Raw genomic sequence first — 22,223 nt, 5'->3', positions numbered from 1 at the left:
ACACGTGGTTGATAAGAAAGTGAGACAGTCTTATTACTGATATGGAGGGTGATTTGGGAGAATGGCATTCTATCATGTATACTATCATGTAAGAATTGAATCGCCAGTCTATGTCTGATGCAGGATACAGCATGCTTGGGGCTGGTGCATGGGGATGACCCACAGAGATGTTATGGGGAGGGAGGTGGGAGGGGGGTTCATGTTTGGGAACACATGTAAGAATTAAAGATTTTAAAATTAAAAAAAATAATAAAAAATAAAAGTTAAAAAAAAAAAAAAAAGGTCTGTATAGACCAGATCAGCCACGACATTCTCTTAAGCTGAAACCTAAAGAGGAGAGGGCTTCTCTGGTGGCTCACGAGTCAAGTAACCTTCTGCCAGTGCAGGAGACTTGAGTTCAGTCTCTGGGTTGGGAAGACCCCTGGAGAAGGAAATGCAGCTCACTCTAGTATTCCTGTCTGGGAAATCCCAGGGACAGCCTGGCCGACTGTAGTCCGTGGGGTCACAGTGAGTCCCACACAACTTGGTGACTAAACAGCAACAATCTGAAGAGACACCCTAACTCTCTTCAATTCCGTGAAGGCTGAGAGAGATGAGGATGCTGCAGGAGAAGAGTGGGAAGCTAGCAGAGAACGGCTAATGAACTTCAAGGAAAGAGGCTAACCTGAAACATAAATGTGCAGAGTACAGCAGCAAATGCTGATTTAGAAGCTGCAGTAAATTACCCATCTGGATGCACAGTTCCAAAGAACAGCAAGGAGAGATAAGAAAGCCTTCCTCAATGATGAATGCAAAGAAATAGAGGAAGAAATGGGATGAAAAAGACCAGAGATCACTGAAGAAGATTAGACATACCAAGGGAACTTTTCATGCAAAGATGGGCACAATAAAGGACAAAAACAGTATGGACGTAACAGAAGCAGAAGATATTAAGGAGAGGTGGCAAGAATACACAGAAGAACTATGCAAAAAAGATCTTGATGACCCAGATAACCACAATGGTCTGATCAGTTACTTAGAGCCGGACATCCTGGTATGCAAAGTCAAGTGGGCCTTAGGAAGCGTCACTACGAACAAAGGTAGTAGAGGTGGTGGAATTCCAGCTGAGCTATTTCAGATCTTAAAAGATGATGCTGTGAAAGTGCTACACTCAATTTGCTGGCATATTGGAAAACTCAGCAGTGGCCATAGGACTGGAAAATTCCAACCCTAAAGAAAGGCAATGGCAAAGAATGTTCAAACTACCGCATAATTGCGCTCATCTCACACAGTAGTAAAGTAATGCTCAAAATTCTCCAAGTCAGGCTTCAACAGTATGTGAACCAAGAACTTTAGGATGTTCAAGCTGGATTTAGAAAAGGCATAGGAACCGGAGATCAGATTGCCAACATTCATTGGTATAGAAAAAGCAAGAGAAATCCAGACAAACATCTGCTTCTGCTTTATTATCTACGCTAAGGTCTTTGACTCTGTGGATCGCAACAAACTGTGGAAAATTCTTAAAGAGATAGGGATACAGACCACTTTACCTGCCTCCTGAGAAATCTGTATGCAAGTCAAGAAGCAACAGTTAGAATCGGGCATGGAACAATGGACTGATTCCAAATTGGTGAAGGAGTACATCAAGGCTGTATACTGTCACCCTGCTTGTTGAACTTATATGCAGAGTACATCATGTGAAATGCTGGGCTGGATGAAGCACAAGCTGGAATCAAGATTGCCGGGAGAAATATCAATAACCTCAGATATGCAGATGACACAGCACGCTTATGCCAGAAAGTAAAGAAGAACTGAAGAGATTGTTGATGAAAGTGAAAGAGGAGAGTGAAAAAGCTGACTTAAAACTCAACATTCAGAAGATGGAGATCATGGCATGTGGTCCCATGACTTCATGGCAAATAGATGGAGAAATAATGGAAACAGTGAGAGACTATATTTTCTTGGACTCCAAAAAACTGTAGATGGTGACTGCAGCCATGTAATTAAAAAGGACTCTTACTCCTTGGGAAAAAAGCTATGACTAACCTAGACAGCATATTAAAAAGCAGAGACATTACTTTGCCAACAAAGGTCCATCTAGTCAAAGCTGTGGTTTTCCCAGTGGTCATGTATGCATGTGAGAATTGGACTATAAAGAAAGCTAAGCACCAAAGAATTGATGGTTTTGAACTATGGTGTTGGAGAAGACTCTTAAGAGTCCCTTGGACTCAAGGAGATCGAACCAGTCCATCCTTAAGGAAATCAGTCCTGAATATTGATTGGAAGGACTGATGCTCAAGCTGAAACTCCAGTACTTTGGCCACCTGATGTGAAAAGGTGACTCATCTGAAAAGACCCTGATGCTGGGAAAGGGTGAAGGTGGGAGGAGAAGGAGATGACAGAGGATGAGATGGTTGGATGGCATCACTGAATGGACATGAATTTGAGTGAACTCCGGGAGTTGGTGATGAACAGGGAGGCCTGGCGTGCTGCAGTTCGTGGGGTCGCAGAGTCAGACACGACCGAGCGACTGAACTGAACTGACTGAATTCATTTATTTTGGCTGCTTTGGGTCTTCACTGCTGTGTGAGGGCTTTCTCTAGTTGCACTGAGTGGGGACAGCTCTTCATTGCGGTGCATGGTTTTGTTGAAGAGCTCCGGCTCCAGGGCACATGGGCTTCAGTAGTTGTGGTGTATGGGCTTAGTTGCCCTGAAGCATGTGTTATCTTCCCAAACCAGGTGTTGAACCCCTTTCTCCTGCACTAGCAGGTGGATTCTTATCCACTCTACCACCAAGGAAGTTGCAGAAAGCAACTTGAAAATGGATGAGAGCATCCTAGGATGCTCTCTTCCAGCAGTGCTAATTTGCTTTTAAGTAAATTTTCTTTTAATTCACCATTTTTGTAACTTCTGTTATATCACTCAGAAATTACTCATTCAGACTACCGTTTTTTAAAATAATTTATTTCTCCCAGGTTTTAAAACTAAAATTAACAGCTAAAATGAAAATTCTTTTGCATACTTCTACATTTATATTCTGAATTATTTTTTAACTTAAGTGTAACTTAACTTTCTGAGTCAAAGGCAGTGTGTGTTTTAAAGACTTTTGATGCATTTTATGACATCATAATACACTTGGTTGGCCTAGAGTGCTTATGAGAGTTTATGAATAAGTAAAGGAATATTTGAATAGATAAAAATGCTCATTACATTGCTACAAGTATATAAGAATTCTTTTCTATTAGGAAGCATGAGTGGTACCAATTTAAGTTTAGTTAAAAGCGAAATTCATAAAATATTCCTCTAGAAGCAGTTGACCCATTTTTAGGGTAAATTTCACCTAGTATTAGGAATATTTATGCCTTTGAGAATGCTTTCATAATATTATTGGTTGCTGTTGTGAAGACTAGAAGGGAGTAGTTCAGGTGTGAAATTTGTTTTTTCAGGATGGTCATCTAGAAATGCCTGTTATAGCCCATTTTTGTGGCATCAGATTCGTATTTTAATGTGATCATTACAGAAGTTCTTAAGAATATCTTTTCCTGCTATATTTAGGATTTCTGAGGTGCAATGTTATCTATTCCTTTCCACAGTAGAAAGTACAAGGAAGCCTTCCTTTCTCTGTTCTCATTCTGATACATTCTAATCTTCTATTTTTAAACTCTGTGTCATAGTCTTTTTAGCTCAGTTCAGACATGTATATTTTTATTTTTATTTAAAGTTGGTCGTCTTTGTCTTGGTTTTTGCTAAATACAGTAATGGAAACATTAAAATTTTAGCAGAAGTCTTATGTGTATGGGACTTTATATTTTTTGAAAAGCTTCAGAATAGAAAAAAGAACAGATGAATTATTTTGAATACAGTTAGTTAGCAACTGGGTGGTCTTTGGGAAGGCATTCAATTTCCTTGAGTATGCTTAGCATAGAGTAGATGATAAATAAATGGAATCTGTTTTTATTTTGTATCCTGTTTTGCCTCCAAATGAGCTAGAATTGTTGTATCCCTGTTTTACAGTTGGGGAAATCAAGGCATAATACATTTTAGTGATTTGCATAGCATCACTTAGCTAATGAGCATAAACTGAGATCTATATGTTTCTGTCTCTAGACTAAGCATTTTTTCATTCTGTACAACTTATTCTTCCCTCTTAATGCATGGACATAATTTTTTTATCTTTTATCATGACAGTGATATTGTTTACTAGATCTTGTGGAAATCTGATTCCCCAAATATGTGGCACAGAGTAGGCACTCAGTTATCATATAAATGAATGAAAACCTGTAGGGAAAGATTGTTGGGTTCAGTCTTCTCTTGTAGGGAGAGAATTATATATTAACACAATGCTGATTGTGTGCTTCTTCATCTGTTGAATGTGGTAATTAGAGTTCCTACTCCTTAACGTTCTTATTAGGGTTAGATGATATCATAGATATCGAGCATTTAAATAAATGCCTGGTACTTTAAGCATTCAACTAGTCTGTGAATGATTTTAGAGTGAAAAAACTTTAATATGTATGGGATTGTAGTTCACCTAGTTATTCTGTTTCATGTAATTAGTCTTAATAGACTTCTTCTGGTTCACATTGCATTTTTTTCAATGCATTTAATATATCTTTTAGGACTAAAAGAGTTGTCCCCACCTCCTCTAAATCTCAAACGATTATACAAAGAGACACTAGAAATTGAACCCATCTTGATAATCATTTCCCCGGGTGCTGATCCTTCTCAGGAACTCCAAGAGCTTGCAAATGCTGAGAGAAGTGGAGAGTGTTATCACCAGGTCAGTGCACATTACTCTGCTGTTTCTGTTTCAGCTGTTGATCTTCCTGCTGTGTGTGTGTGTGTGTGTGTGTGTGTGTGTGTGTGTATGTATGTGTCTTTGTGTGCGCTTTCAGTCGATCAGTTGTGTCCTCCTCTCTGTGGCTACAAACCCAATGGACTTTAGCCTGCCAGGCTCCTCTGTTCATGGAATTTTCCAGGCAAGAATACTGGAATACTTGACTGTATTAGTAAAACAGTTTTTTGTTTTTATGGTAGGGCAACTAGTGTCCCTGAAAATTGTCCACATTCTGATCCCCAGAACCCATGAATTTGTTATTTTACATGGAAGAAAGAACTTTGCAAATATAATTAAGCATTTTGAGATGGAGAGGTTATCCGAGATTATTCAGTTGAGCCTAATATAATCATAAAGGTGCTTTTAAGAAGGAGGTAGAAGAGGCAGAATGTAGGTGGAAGAGGCAGATGTGATGAGGCATAGGTCAAAGAGGTGAGGAGATGCTGTGCTGCTGACTTTGAAGATGGTAGAAGGGACCACAAGCAAAGAAATGTAGAAGGTAGAAAAGATAACAGGAGTCTCTCCTACAGCCCCTAGAAAGAACAGCCCTGTGGTATCACCTTAGAGCAATAGATTCCTGGGATTCTGAACTGCAGAAGTCTCATAAGATAATAAACTTGTCTAATATAATGTGATTTTTTTCCTGAGCTAAATTTCTGAGTTTTAGTTTATTCAGATTAGCACCTTTTTTTTCAGTTCAGTTTGCATACACATTTTAAAGTGTATTAATTTATCCTCAATTTTTGACATCAAAATATAAATCTTTTTCATTGGGAAAATAATAATGATTAAGAAAGCAAACTACTTTAAAATAAACCAAAAATTGAAAAGAGAATGTTATGAGGAATGTAAGTGGAAGATAGCAAAATAGCAGAGAGTTTGGTTTAGTTGCATTTAGGTGTTGCACTAACTCTAGGGAGTTTCCTTCAATCCTGGTTATAGTGTTAATACATCAGGACAGTATTCAGTTGTCAGTGAGATGTCTTGGGGAAAGGGAGCTCTGTTCTATGGGCTGTATCTCTTAGCTCTGATGTTGACAAAAAGATAAAACCACTTACACTCATTGTAAGTTTATGTTAATTTCTAGAGTTTTGTGTTACACAATTTTTTAATACTGTAAAGCCTTTAAATACAGATATAGATATTCATAAATCTGTTCCTTTAAAAGTTTTGTTGTTATACTGAATATATGTGCTAATAATAATAATATATTCTTAATGTAAAAAATAATTTTTATTTTAAGGAAGTCTGGTGTGTCTTACTTTTTTAATATGGGGGTTAACCATCTTCCTGACACTTTCCTGTTGTGCTTTTTAAATGTTTTTTCTTATAGTAAATGTTTTCTTCTAAGATTTCATGAACCTTTAACCTGTTCTCACAGTTTATGCCTTATAGAAAATTTTGAGTTCCTATTTTTAGCTACCATTTCAGTTCGGCAAACATTTTTTTCCCCCTCTGATTTTCTTGTACATGCCTTCCATTTGGGGATTTTTGTATTTTAATAATGGCAAACTAATATGTGCCTCTAAATATTTCAACCAGTGTTTCTTTTATCCCTTCTATTTGCTTAGGTCTGGGTTAGATCTTGAAAATTAAAAAGAAATATATATTAGTATTTATTACATGGTTTGTTACCTGCTTAAGACACACGGTTCCCACTTTCTAAGACTTTATAGTCTAATTGAGGAACAAAATCAATACTTATGAAAGTCATCTAAGAAACAGTGAAAGGCTGTCTTGTATTCTTTATGAAAAGAGAAATCACTGTGGTTTGAAGTTGTCTGTAACAATTCTCTTCAAAGTGTTTTGACCACATACTCAATAAAATATTTGAGCTAGGACTCTCAATACACATATATCTGTCATATATACAAAGACAGACACAGCTGTACTGATACATAAATACTACATAAATTATCCATAAAAAACCATATTGAGGAGTTTATGCATGTAATCATTTAGATTCTTGACTAAAACTTTTTATAGAATCTTAGACTTAGTGCTAGTCGCTCAGTTGTGTCCACCTCTGTGACCCCATGGACTGGAACAGCCAGGTCCCTTTGTCCATGGATTCTCCAGGCAAGGATGCTGGCGTGGGTTGCTCTTTCCTCCTCCAGAGGCCTTCCCGACCCGGGGATGAACCCAGGCCTCAGGCAGGTTCTTTACTGCCTGAGCCGCCAGGTGGTCACCTGTCCATTCAGATACAGATGTCTTACACACTGAAGCCATGTTTTGGGGTCTTTGGCTTCTGCTTGGAGGTTTCTGCTTTATAACGTGACCTGTCATACTGCGTCAGTGTCCTATGTGCAGATAGACGATAGGGATCAGAAGTTCTGGAGTGGAAGTCCAGTGAGATCAGGTCCGCCTTTCCCCTCCCTCTCCCCTCTCCTCTTTTCCTCCCCTTCCCCTCTCATCTTCTCTCTCTCCTGCCTCTTTTTGCCTCTTCTCTCTAAAAATGAATAGAAAAACAGAGGGTTAAATGTAGAGTCTTGAGGCCCAACAACATATTAGGATTTTCTAGATGATGAAGGGCTTGGGAAATTACACAGTTCAATAGACCAAGTAGCTTGAGAGCCAAATAAATGCAACATTGGAGAAAGCTTTTTAAAAAGAGAAAATAAATTCAAAAAAGTAGTATTGTTAATGTTTAATCCTTCAAGGAGTTCAACAACAGTCATAAAAAATTATTATTTTTTTAAAGGCCCATGTTTCAGAGTAAGAATTGCAGGAAATAGTGAGATGAGGAATGAAAACACTGTTGAATAATTCTTTATTCTGTAACTTGAAAACTTGTAATGATAATATCTCTCCTAAACAGAAGAATGTTATAAATCTGCCATTGATATAAGGACAAAAGCAAGACAATTGTAAACAGCAACAGAGTCTGATATTTCTTAGTAAAAATTTGGAAACTTTATTACAGTACTTGAGTTAGTTCAGTATGTATGGCAGGATAGTTTGAAACGCTTATGTTACAACATGTTATCAGAATTTTTTTTTTTTTTTTTAGTTTTTAATTTGTTTTTGTTTTTCAGATTGCTATGGGTCAAGGTCAAGCTGATTTAGCGGTTCAAATGCTAAAAGAATGTGCCCGCAATGGAGACTGGCTGTGTTTGAAGAACTTACATCTTGTGGTATCTTGGCTGCCAGTTCTGGAAAAGGTAGATTCAGATCAGTGTGGCACAGACTAAATTCACAAACTAATTTCTCACATACTAAATTCAGTAGTCTCCAAGGACCAACAGTATTAAGATATGTTGTGCATTATTTATGATGTTTTTAAAGAATTAGTATTTGATGGGGAATCATTTAAAATCTATATTTTCTTTAATATATGTACATTTGTACAAACTAAAATGGATTTTTTAGTAAAAAATCTATAAAAGTCTCCTTTTTAAAAGGCATTTAGGGAGAGTCAAAAAATTAATCAGGACTGAAGGGAGGCTTAGAGAAATCTTTCAGTTGAAAATTAGGGAAATGCTTTAAAGAACTGTAGAAGACCTTTTAACATTAAATTCTCTTTATGCTTTTGTTTTGTTGTGTCTGTATAGGGAGAAAAGATATAGAGGAGTCAGAGGGAACTGCAGAACTTCCTTGCTGCTGAGGAAGCTGGGGTATAAACTGAAGCAGTTTGCATTTTATTTAACTAAATATTTATTTAAAATTATTTTTGATATTAATTTTTAATATTTGTTTAACTAAATAAATATTTTATTTAACTAAGCAGTTCATTTTATTTAACTAAAATGGCCCCAGCATGAGAATAACCTTAAGACAGAACAAATTGATGGATCACTTTGAAATGAAAAGCTGGAATTAAGTCTAGGTCTTTTTAAAGAAAGACGAATATGGTCCTGGGTAGTTAGAGATGACTCCTAAGACAAGATGTTTCTTGATGGCCATACGGGATTTAGCTGAATGTAGGGGGAGAAAGTTTGTGGTTGATTCTAGCAGCACAAGTAGAAACATAATAGCAGGAGTGTGGCTTCCTAGTGCAAGAATGGAGAGGTCCTTAACCATGCTGGAAGGCCAGGCAGGGTGCTGTGGGGCAATGGAGTTAGACAGCTAGGAAGGGGCGAGGTTGTGGAATACCCTGGAAGTCCTGCACAAGTGTTCAGAATTTTTGTCCTAGGACACAGAATCAAAGGAGCTTCTTAGCAGGGGACTTAATAATTAATTAATTGATCAATTAATCTGGCAGGAGAAATAGAGCCAAGCGGAACAGAGTGGGAGGCTGTAGCCTAGTTGTATAATGTTGAATATTTGTATAATGTGTTGAAAATAAATGGGCAGCTATATAAAATAGGTAGTTAAAAGCTACCTAAACTATGTAAAATATGTATTTAGATAAAATAGGTAGTTAAATAGGTAGACTAAATAAATCTTTGATGAATGAGTTAATGATTGAGTGAATGAAGTGATAGACCATAATGACTCATTATTTATAGTCAAAAGAAGGTATATATAAATATTCAAGTAATTCCTACAGGTTTACGTAACACTAATGTATAAAATATAGAATTCATGTGTGGTGAATGATACATGTTTTAAAACATATAAGGAAGACTAGTGAATACTTGAATCCTGCTTTTTGTTCTAAATAATAGATTGATAGCTATTAATCTATGTAAAATACAATTGCAGTTGTAATTTTGGAAACAAATCTTAATTGGAATTTTTTCTATTCTGCAGACAAGTAAAAAAACTGGAGTATAGTTGATTTACAATGTGGTGCTAATTTCTTTTTAAAACTTTATTTTTAATTGAAGGATAATTGCTTTACAGCATTGCATTAGTTTTTGTCCACATGTGCTAATTTCTGCTGCTGTACAGCAGAGTGAGTCAGCTGTACATGCCTACATTCCCTTATGGTTGATCCCGGGAGACTAGGTACACTTCCCTGTGCTATACGGTAGGCCCTTGTCGTTTATCCATCCTAAATACAGTAGTTTGCATCCACTGGCCCCAAAGACCCCATCCGTCTCTCTCTCCCTCCCCCTTGGCAACCACAGGTCTGATTCTTTATGTCTGTGAGTCTGTTTCTGGTTTTGTTTTGTTTCGTTTTTTTCATTTATTTTTAACTGGAGAATAATTATTTTACAATATTGTGTTGGTTCTGTCATGCAACAACATGGATCAGGCACAAGTCCACATACGTCCCCTCCCCCGGAACCTCTCCCCACACCCGCGACCCACCCCACCTCTCTTGGTTGTTACAGAGTGCTAGATTGAGCCGTCTGTGTATGCAGCAGCTTCCCACTAGCTATCTGTTTTACACGTGGTAGCGTATCGATGACAATGGTGCTCTGTCAGTTTGTCCCACCTTCTCCTTCCCCTGCTAGGTCCAAAGTCTCTTCTCTATGTCTGTATCTCAATTCCTGCCCTGCAAATAGGTTCATCGGTACCATTTTTTCTAGACTCTGTATATATGTGTTAATATACAAAATTTGTTTTTCTACTTCACTCTGTATAATAGGCTCTAGATTCAGCCAACTCACTGGAACTGACTCAGTTTGTTCCTTTTTTATGGCTGAGTAATATTCCATTGTGTTGGAGAAGGAAATGGCGACCCACTCCAAGTGTTCTTGCCTGGAGAATCCCAGGGACGGGGGAGCCTGGTGGACTGCCGTCTATGGGGTCACATGGAGTCAGACACGACTGAAGTGACTTAGCAGCAGTAGCAGCATGTGTACTACAACTTCTTTATCCATTCATCTGCCAGTGGATATCTAGGTTGCTTCCATGTCCTAGCTAGTGTAAATAGTGCTTCAGTGAACATTGGTGTTCAGTTCAGTTCAGTTTAGTCGCTCAGTCGTGTCCGACTCTTTGCAACCCCATGAATTGCAGCACGCCAGGCATCCCTGTCCATCACCAACTCCTGGAGTTCATTCAGACTCACGTCCATCGAGTCAGGGATGCCATCCAGCCATCTTATCCTCTGTCGTCCCCTTCTCCTCCTGCCCCCAATCCCTCCCAGCATCAAAGTCTTTTCCAATGAGTCAGCTCTTCACATGAGGTGGCCAAAGTACTGGAGTTTCAGCTTTAGCATCATTCCTTCCAAAGAAATCCGAGGGCTGGTGTAGATGTGTCTTTCTCAATTATGGTTTGGGGGGTATGTGCAGTAGTGGAATTGCCAGGTCATATGGTAGTTTTCACTATGGAGAAAAATATGGAGATTCCTTAAAATTCATAGTGACTGTATCAATTTACATTCCCACCAACAGTGCAAAAGCATTGCCTTTTTTCCCACACCCTCTCCGGTATTTAGTTTTGTAGATTTTTTTGATGATGTCCATTCTAAGTGATGTGATTTCTCTAATAATGAGCGATATTGAGCATCTTTTCATATGTTTGGTGGCCATCTGTGTGTCTTCTTTGGAGAAATGTTTGTTTAGTTCTTCCACTGTTTCATTGGGTTGGTTGCTTTCCTTGTATTGAGCTGCATAAGTTTTTGCAGCATATATAGGGTAGATTATAAAAGTTAAAAAATTACTTTAAATGTTTTGCTATTCTTTTGGGAAGTTTGGATGAATTGTATGGATATAAATTACAGGTTATTTTTAAATTCACCTAACAGGCAGAAAGAATCTGAGGAATAAAGACACAGAGACAAATACTTGAATAAGTGACTAAAGCATACAGCACGGGCAGAAGAATTTGAGTGAATTTGAATGGTGAATTTTGAGTATTATAGGCAATATGGGATACTAAAAATAGTATTGAAAAGGAATTGATATCATTATATATCTTTGTGGAAGTGTGAATGGAAGCAGTAAGGACTTGAAGGCCTGAAGATGGCTTGTAGTTTAGGCATAGTGATTACAACTAATATTTATTTTGTATTTACTCTGTGTTGGGCCCTATTTTAAGTATTTTACACTATCCTATGAGAGTAGGTACTATTATTATCCTTGTTTAGAGAGTGTAAATCAAAGAATCCCCCAAAGTCACACAGCAAGTAAGTGGCAGAATTTGGATTTCAATCCAGTTCACCCAGTTCTAGATCCAAGTTCTTACCTATTCCACTGAGCTAGTAACAGACAAGATGAAAATTTAAAGGGAATATAATCAGAACATTAAGAAACATATCAGAATGTCAGAGAAAGATTTAATTAAGATACTTACTTATTAATAGTATATTTATTTATAAAATGGAAATCCGTGTGTGTATTTAAGTAGAATTTTATTCTTGTTTTTGAAAACAAGGAATTGAATACTCTTCAACCTAAAGATACCTTTCGTCTTTGGCTCACTGCGGAAGTCCATCCCAACTTTACTCCAATATTGTTACAGTCAAGTTTGAAGATAACATACGAGGTATGAAGATTTAAAATTTGAATCACTAGTTGTGTAAGTGCAGTAACCTTTGCAAGCCTTCTAAAGTCCCATAGACAACTGTCTACTATAGCAAACATTCAAAACCTTCTAATACAACATTTACAAAAATGCATTTACCTTTTTCTTTTATATATTATTTAATGTTGTGTTTTGTTGTAGTAAAAGACATAATATAAAGTTTACTGTCTTAACCATTTTATAAGTGTATAGTACAGTAGTGTTAACCATATGTACCTTGTCTCTAGAATTTTTTCATCTCACAGAACTGACCCTGTGTCTCCTGAAGAGCAACTCCCTGTTTGCTCCTGCTCCACCCTTGCAGCCACCATTCTGTTTTCTGTTTCTATGAGTTTGACTGCTTAGATAACTCACATAGGTGGAACCACGCATGTTTATCTTGTGGTAGCTGGCTTATTTTACTTGGTGTGATGTCCTCAAGATTCATCCACATTGTAGTATATGACAGGATTTCCTTCTCATTTAAGGCTGAATGATATTGTGTGTACTACATTTTCTTTATCCATTCATCCACAAACATTTAGATTTTCTACCTGTTGCCTATTATGAATAATGTCACAATGAACATGGGTGGGCAAATATCTCTTCAAGATCATATTTTCAGTATTTTTGGACATATACTCAGCAGTGGGGTTTCTGGATCATATGGTAATCCTGGTTTTAATTTTTTGAGGGACATCCATACTGTTTCCTTGTGGTGTACCATTTAACATTCCCACCAATAGCACACAATTTCTCTGCATCCTTACCAACACTTGTTATTTGCTGTTTTTATGTTTTTATTGGGGCCATCCTAATAGTGTGAGGTGATAACTCACTATGGTTTTGATTTATATTTCTATGCAATTTAATACTATTGAACATCTTTGTATATGCTTGTCAGCTATTTGTATATCTGCTTTGGAGAATTGTCTATTCAATTCTTTGCCCGTCTTTAATTGGAATTTTTTTTTTAATTGTTGTTGAGTTTTACGAGGTTCTTAGGTTTTCTGCATATTAACCCCTTATCACATATACAGCTTAAAAATATTTTCTCTCGTTCCATAGGGTTTCCTTTTAATTGTGTTGATTGTTTTCCTGGCTGCATAGATATTTTTAAGTTTAATATAGTCCCATTTGTCTGTTTTTGCTTTTGTTACCTGTGCTTTTCATGGCACATCCCAGAAAAAGTCATTGCCAAATCCGGTGTTATGAAGCCTTTTCTCTGTGTTTTCTTGTAGAAATTTTATAGTTTCAGGTCTTAGGTTTAGGTCTTAAATCTATTTTGAGTTAATTTTTGTATTTGATGTAAAGGGTCCAACTTCATTCTTTTGTACTTGGGTACCCATTTTTCATATCATTTGCTTTTTGAAATATATAAGTTGGATTTTCAGTCTTTGTCTCCTTCTGTTTTTTTCTTGCTTCTTTCCTTCCTTCCATCTATCCATCCTTCTAACATGTTTTGACAGATCCCCCTAAACATGATATAGCCAAAATTATATGTGTTAGTAATGGTATGATGTAACTGATAAAAATCATAAATAAAATAATAAACTGAATTAAATCTTAAAGAAAACTGGTTTGAAATGTTCTACTTGCATCTTCTCTCAATTTGTAGAATATAATCACTTTTCAGATGAAAAATGTCTTCTTAGTGTTTATAACTACTTGCTATTTTATATCAGTACTTCTGCTTTTCACCTGAAGGCATTAAACCTTACGTAGGGAGGAAAAAGGCTAAGAATCCAGAGACTGCAAAAATGATTTAATACTTGAAAATATGTTAATTGAATGAATGTCAATTATAATGTCTCATAAGAAAGAACGGTTCCAGGATCTTCTCCAGCCACTCTCTCAGTATACTTTTCTACTGAACTATATTGAAGAACTATATTGTTCAAGTCATAAAGGCAAGGGCTATGTTTCTCTTGCCTTTTTTTTTTTTCACTCATATAATACCTGGCATGTAGGAAGAATACAGTAATATTTCAATAAATAAAGAGTTAATGTATCAGGTCTTTGCAGGTGGCGCTAGTGGTAAAGAACCTGCCTGCCAATGCAGGAGACTCAAGAGTCATGGGTTCAGCCCCTGGGTTGGGAAGATTTTCTGGAGGAGGGCATGGTCCATATCAATATTCTTGCCTGGAGAATCCCATGGACAGAGAAGCCTGGTGGCTACAGTCCATAGGGTCAAACAGAGATGGACATGAATGAAGCTGCTTAGCATGCATGCATGCAGTATATCAGAGGTTCCTTAACTATTTTAACTTACTGTACAGCCTCTTTTGGTATCCTTTTTTAGGAAGTAATTTGATCACATTTTTATGAAGATTTTCAGATTCATTTAAATTATTGGTGAATTTTTTTGTATTTCTTAAATTAGTATAAAAGATTTTAATTATTCCCAGAAATAGTATAGTTCACTGTGTTCAAAATTATTACTGTATATGTGCATATATGTATACACATATTATTGTATTTAAAAATTGCTAAATATTCATTTTATTATCTCTAATCTTTTTGCTAAGTTGTTTTAAAATTTATTGCAAATAATCAGTGTCATACTTACTGATTTACTTTTTCTTATTATTTTCTAATCACTGAATTTCCTGCTTTTTTTTTGTTATAATTTCCTTAGATTTGTATTGGCTTCTGTTATTTCTAATTTCTTATGTGGAATGCTTAATTTATTTATATTAACTTGAAATAATTTCAATTATTTTAAGCCTGTGAATTTTCAGTTGAGTATATATTTTAATTTATCTTATAATTTGACATACTGGTGTTTTGTTTAGTTGCTCAGTCATGTCTGACTCTTTGTGACCCCATGGACTTAACTTTGCCCTATGGAGCCCACCAGGCTCCTCTGTCTGTGGAATTCTCCAGGCAAGAATACTGGAGTGGGTTGCCATTTACATTTTGTCATTTTCTGATAGTCTGTATTTGTGTATGATTCTCTCTGAAACTGTATATGGTTTATTCATTTTGCATAATCTTTAGTATAGGGCTTTAAAAACCCTAGGTGATTGTTCAGTTCCCTTAGTGCTCAAGAAATTTGGTTTATTCTACGAGAATTTTTAGAAGCTTTGTTTTCATAAACAAAACATTTTCATTTTAAAAGTGTACATTTGAAAATGTACTTAGTAAAAGTACGTGGGTACTTTTTCTTTTAATTTAAGAAAAGTTTTTATTTAAGAAAAAATGCAATGAAAATTTACTTTTAAAACAAGTGAATTTTTGAAATGGGTTAAACAAATTAAGCAAATTTATTTTGTTTTTTTTCCAAGAATTCATATAATTTTTCTTCTTTCATTTTTATAATTTAACAATATAATATAAATGGATTCTGGACATGTGGACAAGTGTTTTTGAGTAGTATTTGTCTAATGTACAGTTTCAGTTCCTGGGTTTTGGTTTGTGTTATAAGCCTAGCAAGGTCAGGTAATAAGCACTTAGTAAAGTGGACTAATATTCAAGGAAGATTAGTTGATATTATAAAGAGTAATTTGAAATCCTCCTAGAATTTTAAATAGTACTAGAGAGAAAGAACTGACATATTGAACTATAAAACACCTGCCTTGTAATAATCAGTATCATATTTGTAATGTAAATGAATGTTTCAGTAAAATACTTCAGTAGTCATATAAAACTTATTTGGTTATTTTGAATATTGCTGGTTATGTCAGTCAGTTCAGTTGCTCAGTCCTGTCTGACTTTGTGACCCCATGGACTGCAGCATGCAGTCCATCACCTGTCCATCACCATTCCCTGTCCATCACCAACTCCAGGAGCTTGCTCAAATTCATGTCCCTCAAGTCAGTGATGCCATCCAACCATCTCATCCTCTGTCATCCCTTTCTCGTCCTGCCTTCAACCTTTCCCAGGATCAGGGTCTTTTCCAGTGAGTCAGCACTTCGGATCAGGTGGCCAAAGTATTGGAGTTTCAGCTTCAGCATCAGTCTTTCTAATGAAAAGACTGTTTCCTTTAGGATGGACTGGTTAGATCTTCTTGCAGTCCAAGGGACTCTCAAGAGTCTTCTTTAACAGCACAGTTCAAAAGCATCAGTTCTTTGGCGCTCAGTTTTCTTTTATGGCCCAACTCTCACATCCATACATGACTACTGGAAAAACTATAGCTGTGGTTATTTTCAATAAAAACCATAGACAGACCTTTGTTGGCAAAGAAATGTCTCTGCTTTTTAATATGCTGTCTAGACTGGTCATAGCTTTTCTTCCAAGGAATAAGCATCTTTTAATTTCATGGCTCCAGTCACCATCTGTAGTGATTTTGGAGCCCAAGAAAATAAAATCTGTCATGGTTTCCATTGTTTCCCCATCTATTTGCCATGAAGTGATGGGACTGGATGCCATGATCTTAGTTTTTTGAATGTTGAGTTTTAAGCCAACTTTTTCTCTCTCCTCTTTCACTTCCATCAAGAGGCTTTTTAGTTCCTCTTCACTTTCTGCTATAAGGGTAGTTTCATCTGCATATCTGAGGTTATTGATGTTTCTCCTGGCAAAGCTTGATTCCATCTTGTGCTTCATCTAGCCTGGCATTTTGCATGATGTACTCTGCATATAAATTAAATAAGCAGAGTGACAGTATTTGGAACCAATTTGGTTATGTAGGTTTTTAAAATTAAAAAATTATGTTAAAATTTTGAGATGGGCTATTAGGTGTAAGGATTTTAAAACTTGTTTTATATTTATACATTTTGAAGTTAACATTAAAATAGTTTATTAATCTTGGTAATGATGAAAATTTTCTTCATTAAAATATGTTTTCAAGTATGTTAAATACTGATTTATTTGTAAGGTTTTAAACAATAGATTCATTATTTTTTCTCTAGTCACCTCCAGGTTTAAAGAAGAATTTAATGCGTACTTATGAATCTTGGACTCCTGAGCAAATTAGCAAAAAAGATAACATACATCGGGCTCATGCTCTCTTCAGTTTTGCATGGTTTCATGCTACATGCCAAGAAAGAAGGAATTACATTCCACAGGTGAGTAAGAGCATGTCTTGGATATATTCTAAGGTGAACAGTTTTTATTAGAATATTTTTACAATTTAGTGTAAGTAGCTAACTATTATGTCTTAATTTGATTTCATGATTTGTGTGGTGTTAATCACTTAGTTGTGTCTGACTGTGACCACGTATACTGCAGGCTGCCAGGCTCCTCTGTCCATGGAATTCTCCAGGCAACAATACTGGAGTGGGTAGCCATTGTGTTCTCTAGGGGATCTTCCTGACTCAGAAATTGAACCTGGGACTGCAGGCAGATTCTTTATCATCTGAGCCACCAGGGAGGCCCCATGGTTTATAAATGTATATCTCTAATTCCATCTTTTCTGTTAATCTTCTGGCCATCTAGTTTATATCATTTTGAATTAAAGTGTTGAGAACGATGTGTGAACCGTCATAACCCATCATTGTTAAGGTATTATTTTTATGGTTAAATTCTCACAGTCATCTCAGTGTTCAAAAACTGAATTCTCATACCTATTTTTCCTTCAGTATAGCCTGCTCAATAGTAGGCATTAATATCTGTCTACTTACGTTAGAAGCATGGGAGTTATTCTTGATACAGTGTTTTATCCATAGCCTCCCTACACTTCCCATTTGTACTCGACACCACAGTCACATGAGACTTCTTTATTGTCTTTGAGTCCATTGAGTGTTCTCACTATAGCCTTGGCTTTTTTTGTTAAACCACCAATGAACTATTCGCTCAGTCGTGTCCTACTCTTTGCGACCCCATGGACTGCAGCCTACCAGGCTCCTCCGTCCATAGGATTCTCCAGGCAAGAATACTGGAGTGGGTTGCTATTTCCTTCTCTAAGGGATCTTCGCAACCCAGGGATTGAACCCAGGTCTCCCAGATTGTAGCCAGATGCTTTAACCTCTGAGCCACCAGGGAAGCCCCAAACTACCAATAGACCACGTTTTTTCATTGCTATGGCAGTCCTACCTGGTACCGATCTCTCACTTTCTCTCCAAATGCCTATCTTTGCCCCAAATTTTGTTGCTCTTCCATCTTTAAACTTTTCCTGTCTTCTTTGTTAAACTTTGTCTGCTTATGTTGGGATACTCTTTCCCCAAACTGCCCTCCTCATGTGCCCACCTTTGAGCCTTTCTCTATATTTCAGTTACATGTCAAAATGAGAGCAAAGGTTCTGCAGTTTGAGTCCTGACTCTAGAATTTCCTTGCTTCAGTAAATTACTTTAACTCCTGATTAGCAACAGTTCCCTTGACTGTACAATGATCATATTTACCTTCATTGTGAGGATTAAATGAGATAAATGTGTGTTTAGAAGTGCTTAACCCAGTGCCTAGCACACAGCCTGACAATAAATACTTGTCAGACTAGTGGAAGAGTAAATAATAACAGCAGTGTGTTGTTTCATACAGTTATGTATGATACTTATCAAAGAGTATGCTTATTATTTTCATTTTACAAAGGTGGGACCATGAATTTCAATGATAATTAACTTGCTGAAGGAATCATTCCTAAAAAGCTGTAGTTTGGAAGTGGCCAGGCTTACCTTCCCCTAAAGCCTTTTTCCCTAATTTCTGTGACAATTGTCCTTAGCTTAATGTACCAATTAATCCTGATGGATACATGAAAAATAATGATGCACTTTTATTGAGAAAGCAAAACTTGCATTTTAAAAACAAAGTTAGATTTCATTTTTTTGTTGTGACACATAGCATAAGTTTAAAAGCAATGAGAATGCTTCCAAATTAAAATTTAGTCTCCTCCTTCCTTATCCCCTGCTACTCAGTTTATATTCCCAAGACACCAGCTCTTCACCACTTCTTGGATGTCCTTCAAAAATGCTGTATAAATTTACATATTTTATGTAATACTCAGTAAAGTTTAGCTGTATTATCTTATTGTTTTTATTAATTCTCAGGGGCTGTATTTTTTCTTTTAGCCTATAGTGAATTTTCTTTTAAAGAGTATAAGGACAGTTATACATGCATATATATCTTTGAATACTGCTTATAGTTCTTTAACATTTTTAAATTTGTTTTGATAGGGTTGGACCAAGTTTTATGAGTTTTCTTTATCAGATCTTCGAGCTGGGTACAACATTATTGACAGGCTCTTTGATGGTAAGTTCTCATGATGAAAACTTTGATCTCTGGTGTCAATGGAAAAACTTGAGGTCTTATTAAAAATATGTTTTTTTCAAGAGTGACTTGACTTCCTATTATAAAACTTGCTTTATATTTTGTATTTTATGTTCTGAATGCTATGCTTGTGAAAGTTTTTATATTATTGATTGTGGTCATTAGTTTTGATATAATCCGTTAGATTTCTGATTGATCTGTAGCTCCCAGGAAGCAGAAAGCTAGGAAGACTTTGTCTTTACTTTGTGGCCTTCAGCAGTTTCAGGCTTCTACTGAATTATTTATAACTGAATTATTAATAATTTTTAAAGGAGCTATTAAAATTCAGGAATATGGTAGACTAAGAATCTGTGGAATCATAATTGTGCGATTAAGTGAAATCAGGAATAAAGGTACAAATAATAGAGTAAAATAGGACAGCAAACAAAACCATACAATAAGATCCCTTGAGACCACCTAACTTGCTGCCTCCGGAAGACAGGACTGGTCCAATCCCTGAGGGTCACTGTTCAGGGCCAACTCAAGGGGACACCAGAGTGTAGAGGAAGAGAAGAGTATGTAGCTTAAAACCATCCCAAACAGAACTCTAGATTCTTGTCTTTCCCTCCCACCCGGCAGCCTTGCCAAAGTACTCTTCCCTGAGTCTGCCCCGTTCCAGTAAGTGGTACCACCATCCATGTCGTTGTTCAGCTTCAAAACCCAACAGTCACCCTGGATTCTTCTCTTTTTTTAATCCTCAGACATCCAGTGTTTTGGCAGTTTCTGTCCCCTTCATGTCCAAGTCACATTGAAATTCTGTTCAGTTTTTTCAGCTTCATCAATGCCTTGGTGGTCCAAGCAATAGCTTCTTTCAAAAATTCTCCACAGAGTAACCAAATTTATTTTTTAGAAAATTAAAGTGACAGTGAAAGTCTCTCAGTTGTGTCCGACTCTTTGTGACCCCATGGACTATATAGTCCATAGGATTCTCCAGGCCAGAATACTGGAGTGGGTAGCCTTTCCCTTCTCCAGGGGATCTTTCCAACCCAGGGATTGAACCCAGGTCTCCCGTGTTGCACGTTGGTTCTTTACCAGCTGAGCCACCAGGGAGGCCAAAAGTAAAGTAAAGCAGACAGTTTCCTTTTAAAGCCTATAGCCAGCCACATTTATCTTCTTTCTGTTCCTTGAACAAACCAGGCTTGTTCCTACCTGAAGGTTTTGATGGGTATCCTTCCTTTTGTCTGCAATGCTCTTCTTCCAGATCTTTACGTGGTTTTCTCCTTTTCTCATTCACATCTTGTCTGAGTGGTGTCCTCTTCAGAAAAGTTTTTTATTACCGCCAAATCTAAAGTAATCTTCCAGTTGTTCTCTATTCCCTTGTTCTGCTTTATTGTTTTAATACATTAGAGGTGCTTTCTTATTCATTCATTTATTTTTAAAATTATGTTCATCTCTTTCAACTAAGTTTAATCTATATTGAGCAAGGTCTCTGGCTATGTTTTTTGCTCTTTATCTCCTTAACACCTGCAGCAGAGCATATCCCATGGTAGTAGGCACTGTTATTGTTTGTTAAATTAATGGCATGAGAATTTATTATGTAACTTGTTTCCACAAAAGGATAAGGATAGACATCTAGCATGTGGCCAAGTCCCATTTTTTTGAAGTTTTCTTCTTTTTGTTTTAATTTTATTGAAGTATAGTTGGCTTACAGTGTTTCATGTGTACAGAGAAGTGATTCTGTTGTACATATATATGTGTGTGTGTGTGTGTCCTTTTTCAGATTGTTTTCTATATAGATTATGGCAAGATATTGAATATAGTTCCCAGTGCTATATCGTATATCTTTGTTGTTTATTTTATATGTAGTGGTGTGTATCTGTTAATTCCAAATTCATCCCACCCCCTATGTCCTCTTTGGTAACCATAAGTTTGTTTTCTGTGTCTGTGAGTTTATTTCTGTTTTACAAATAAGTTCATCATTTTTTTTAGATTCCACATATAAGTGATCAGTTAGTTCAGTTCAGTCATTCAGTCATGTCCGACTCTTTGCGACCCCATGGACTGCAACATGCCAGGCCTCCATATCCATCACCAAGTTCTGGAGCTTGCTCAAACTCATGTCCATCAAGTCGGTGATGCCATCCAACTGTCTCATACTCTTTCATCCCCTTCTCTTCCTGACTTCAATCTTTGCCAGCATCAGGGTCTTTTCCATAGAGTCAGTTCTTTGCATCAGGTGGCCAAAGTTTGTAGCTTCACCTTCAGCATCAGTCCTTCCAATGAATATTCAGGACTGATTTCCTTTAGGATGGACTGGTTGGATCTCCTTGAGTCCAAGGGACTCTCAAGGGTCTTTTCCACAACTCAAAAGCATCAATTCTTTGGTGCTCAGCTTTCTTTATGGTCCAACTGTTACAGCCATACATGACTACTGGAAAAACTATAGCTTTGACTAGACAGACCTTTGTCAGCAAAGTGATATAAATGATATCTTATGATATTTGTTTGTTTGTTTTCCTGTATGACTTAGTATAATAATTTCTAGGTCCATCTATATGCTGCAAATGGTATTATTTTATCCTTTTTTATGGCTGAGTAGTATTCTCCTCTGTGTGTGTGTGTGTGTGTGTGTGTGCGCGCGCGCGCACACGCACGTGCGCACATGCACGTGGGTATATATATATATTTACACATATACCATTTCCTCCTTATCCATTCATCTTTTGATGGGCACTTAGGTTGTTTCCATGTCTTGGCTCTTGTAAATAGTGCTTTATGAATGTTGAGTACAAGTTTCTTTTTTAATTAGAGTTTTCATCATTCCTGGATATATGCCCAGGAGTGGGATTGCAAGATCATATGGTAACGCTATGTGTAGTTTTTTTAGGGAACTTCCTTACTGTTCTCCATAGTGGTTGTATCAATTTACATTCCCACCAAAAGTGCTAGAGGC

The 22,223-nt window shown here is 36.7% G+C and overlaps 1 protein-coding gene across 1 annotated transcript in view; it reads left to right on the top strand.

The window, feature by feature from the left end:
- DYNC2H1 (dynein cytoplasmic 2 heavy chain 1) overlaps window positions 1-22,223 on the top strand; it is a 388,661-nt gene that overhangs the window by 218,375 nt on the left and 148,063 nt on the right. Inside the window, exons 76-80 of the mRNA XM_068988126.1 lie at window positions 4,599-4,759; window positions 7,852-7,977; window positions 12,023-12,133; window positions 17,002-17,157; window positions 19,198-19,273. Of these exons, the coding sequence (XP_068844227.1) occupies window positions 4,599-4,759; window positions 7,852-7,977; window positions 12,023-12,133; window positions 17,002-17,157; window positions 19,198-19,273 (630 nt within the window). The remainder of the gene's footprint in view (window positions 1-4,598; window positions 4,760-7,851; window positions 7,978-12,022; window positions 12,134-17,001; window positions 17,158-19,197; window positions 19,274-22,223) is intronic.

Source organism: Capricornis sumatraensis, chromosome 16 (assembly GCF_032405125.1).
Source record: "Capricornis sumatraensis isolate serow.1 chromosome 16, serow.2, whole genome shotgun sequence".
NCBI classification, from domain to species: domain Eukaryota; kingdom Metazoa; phylum Chordata; class Mammalia; order Artiodactyla; family Bovidae; genus Capricornis; species Capricornis sumatraensis.
Note: the sequence above shows the minus strand (reverse complement) of the source record. Positions and strands in the feature narration are given on the sequence as shown.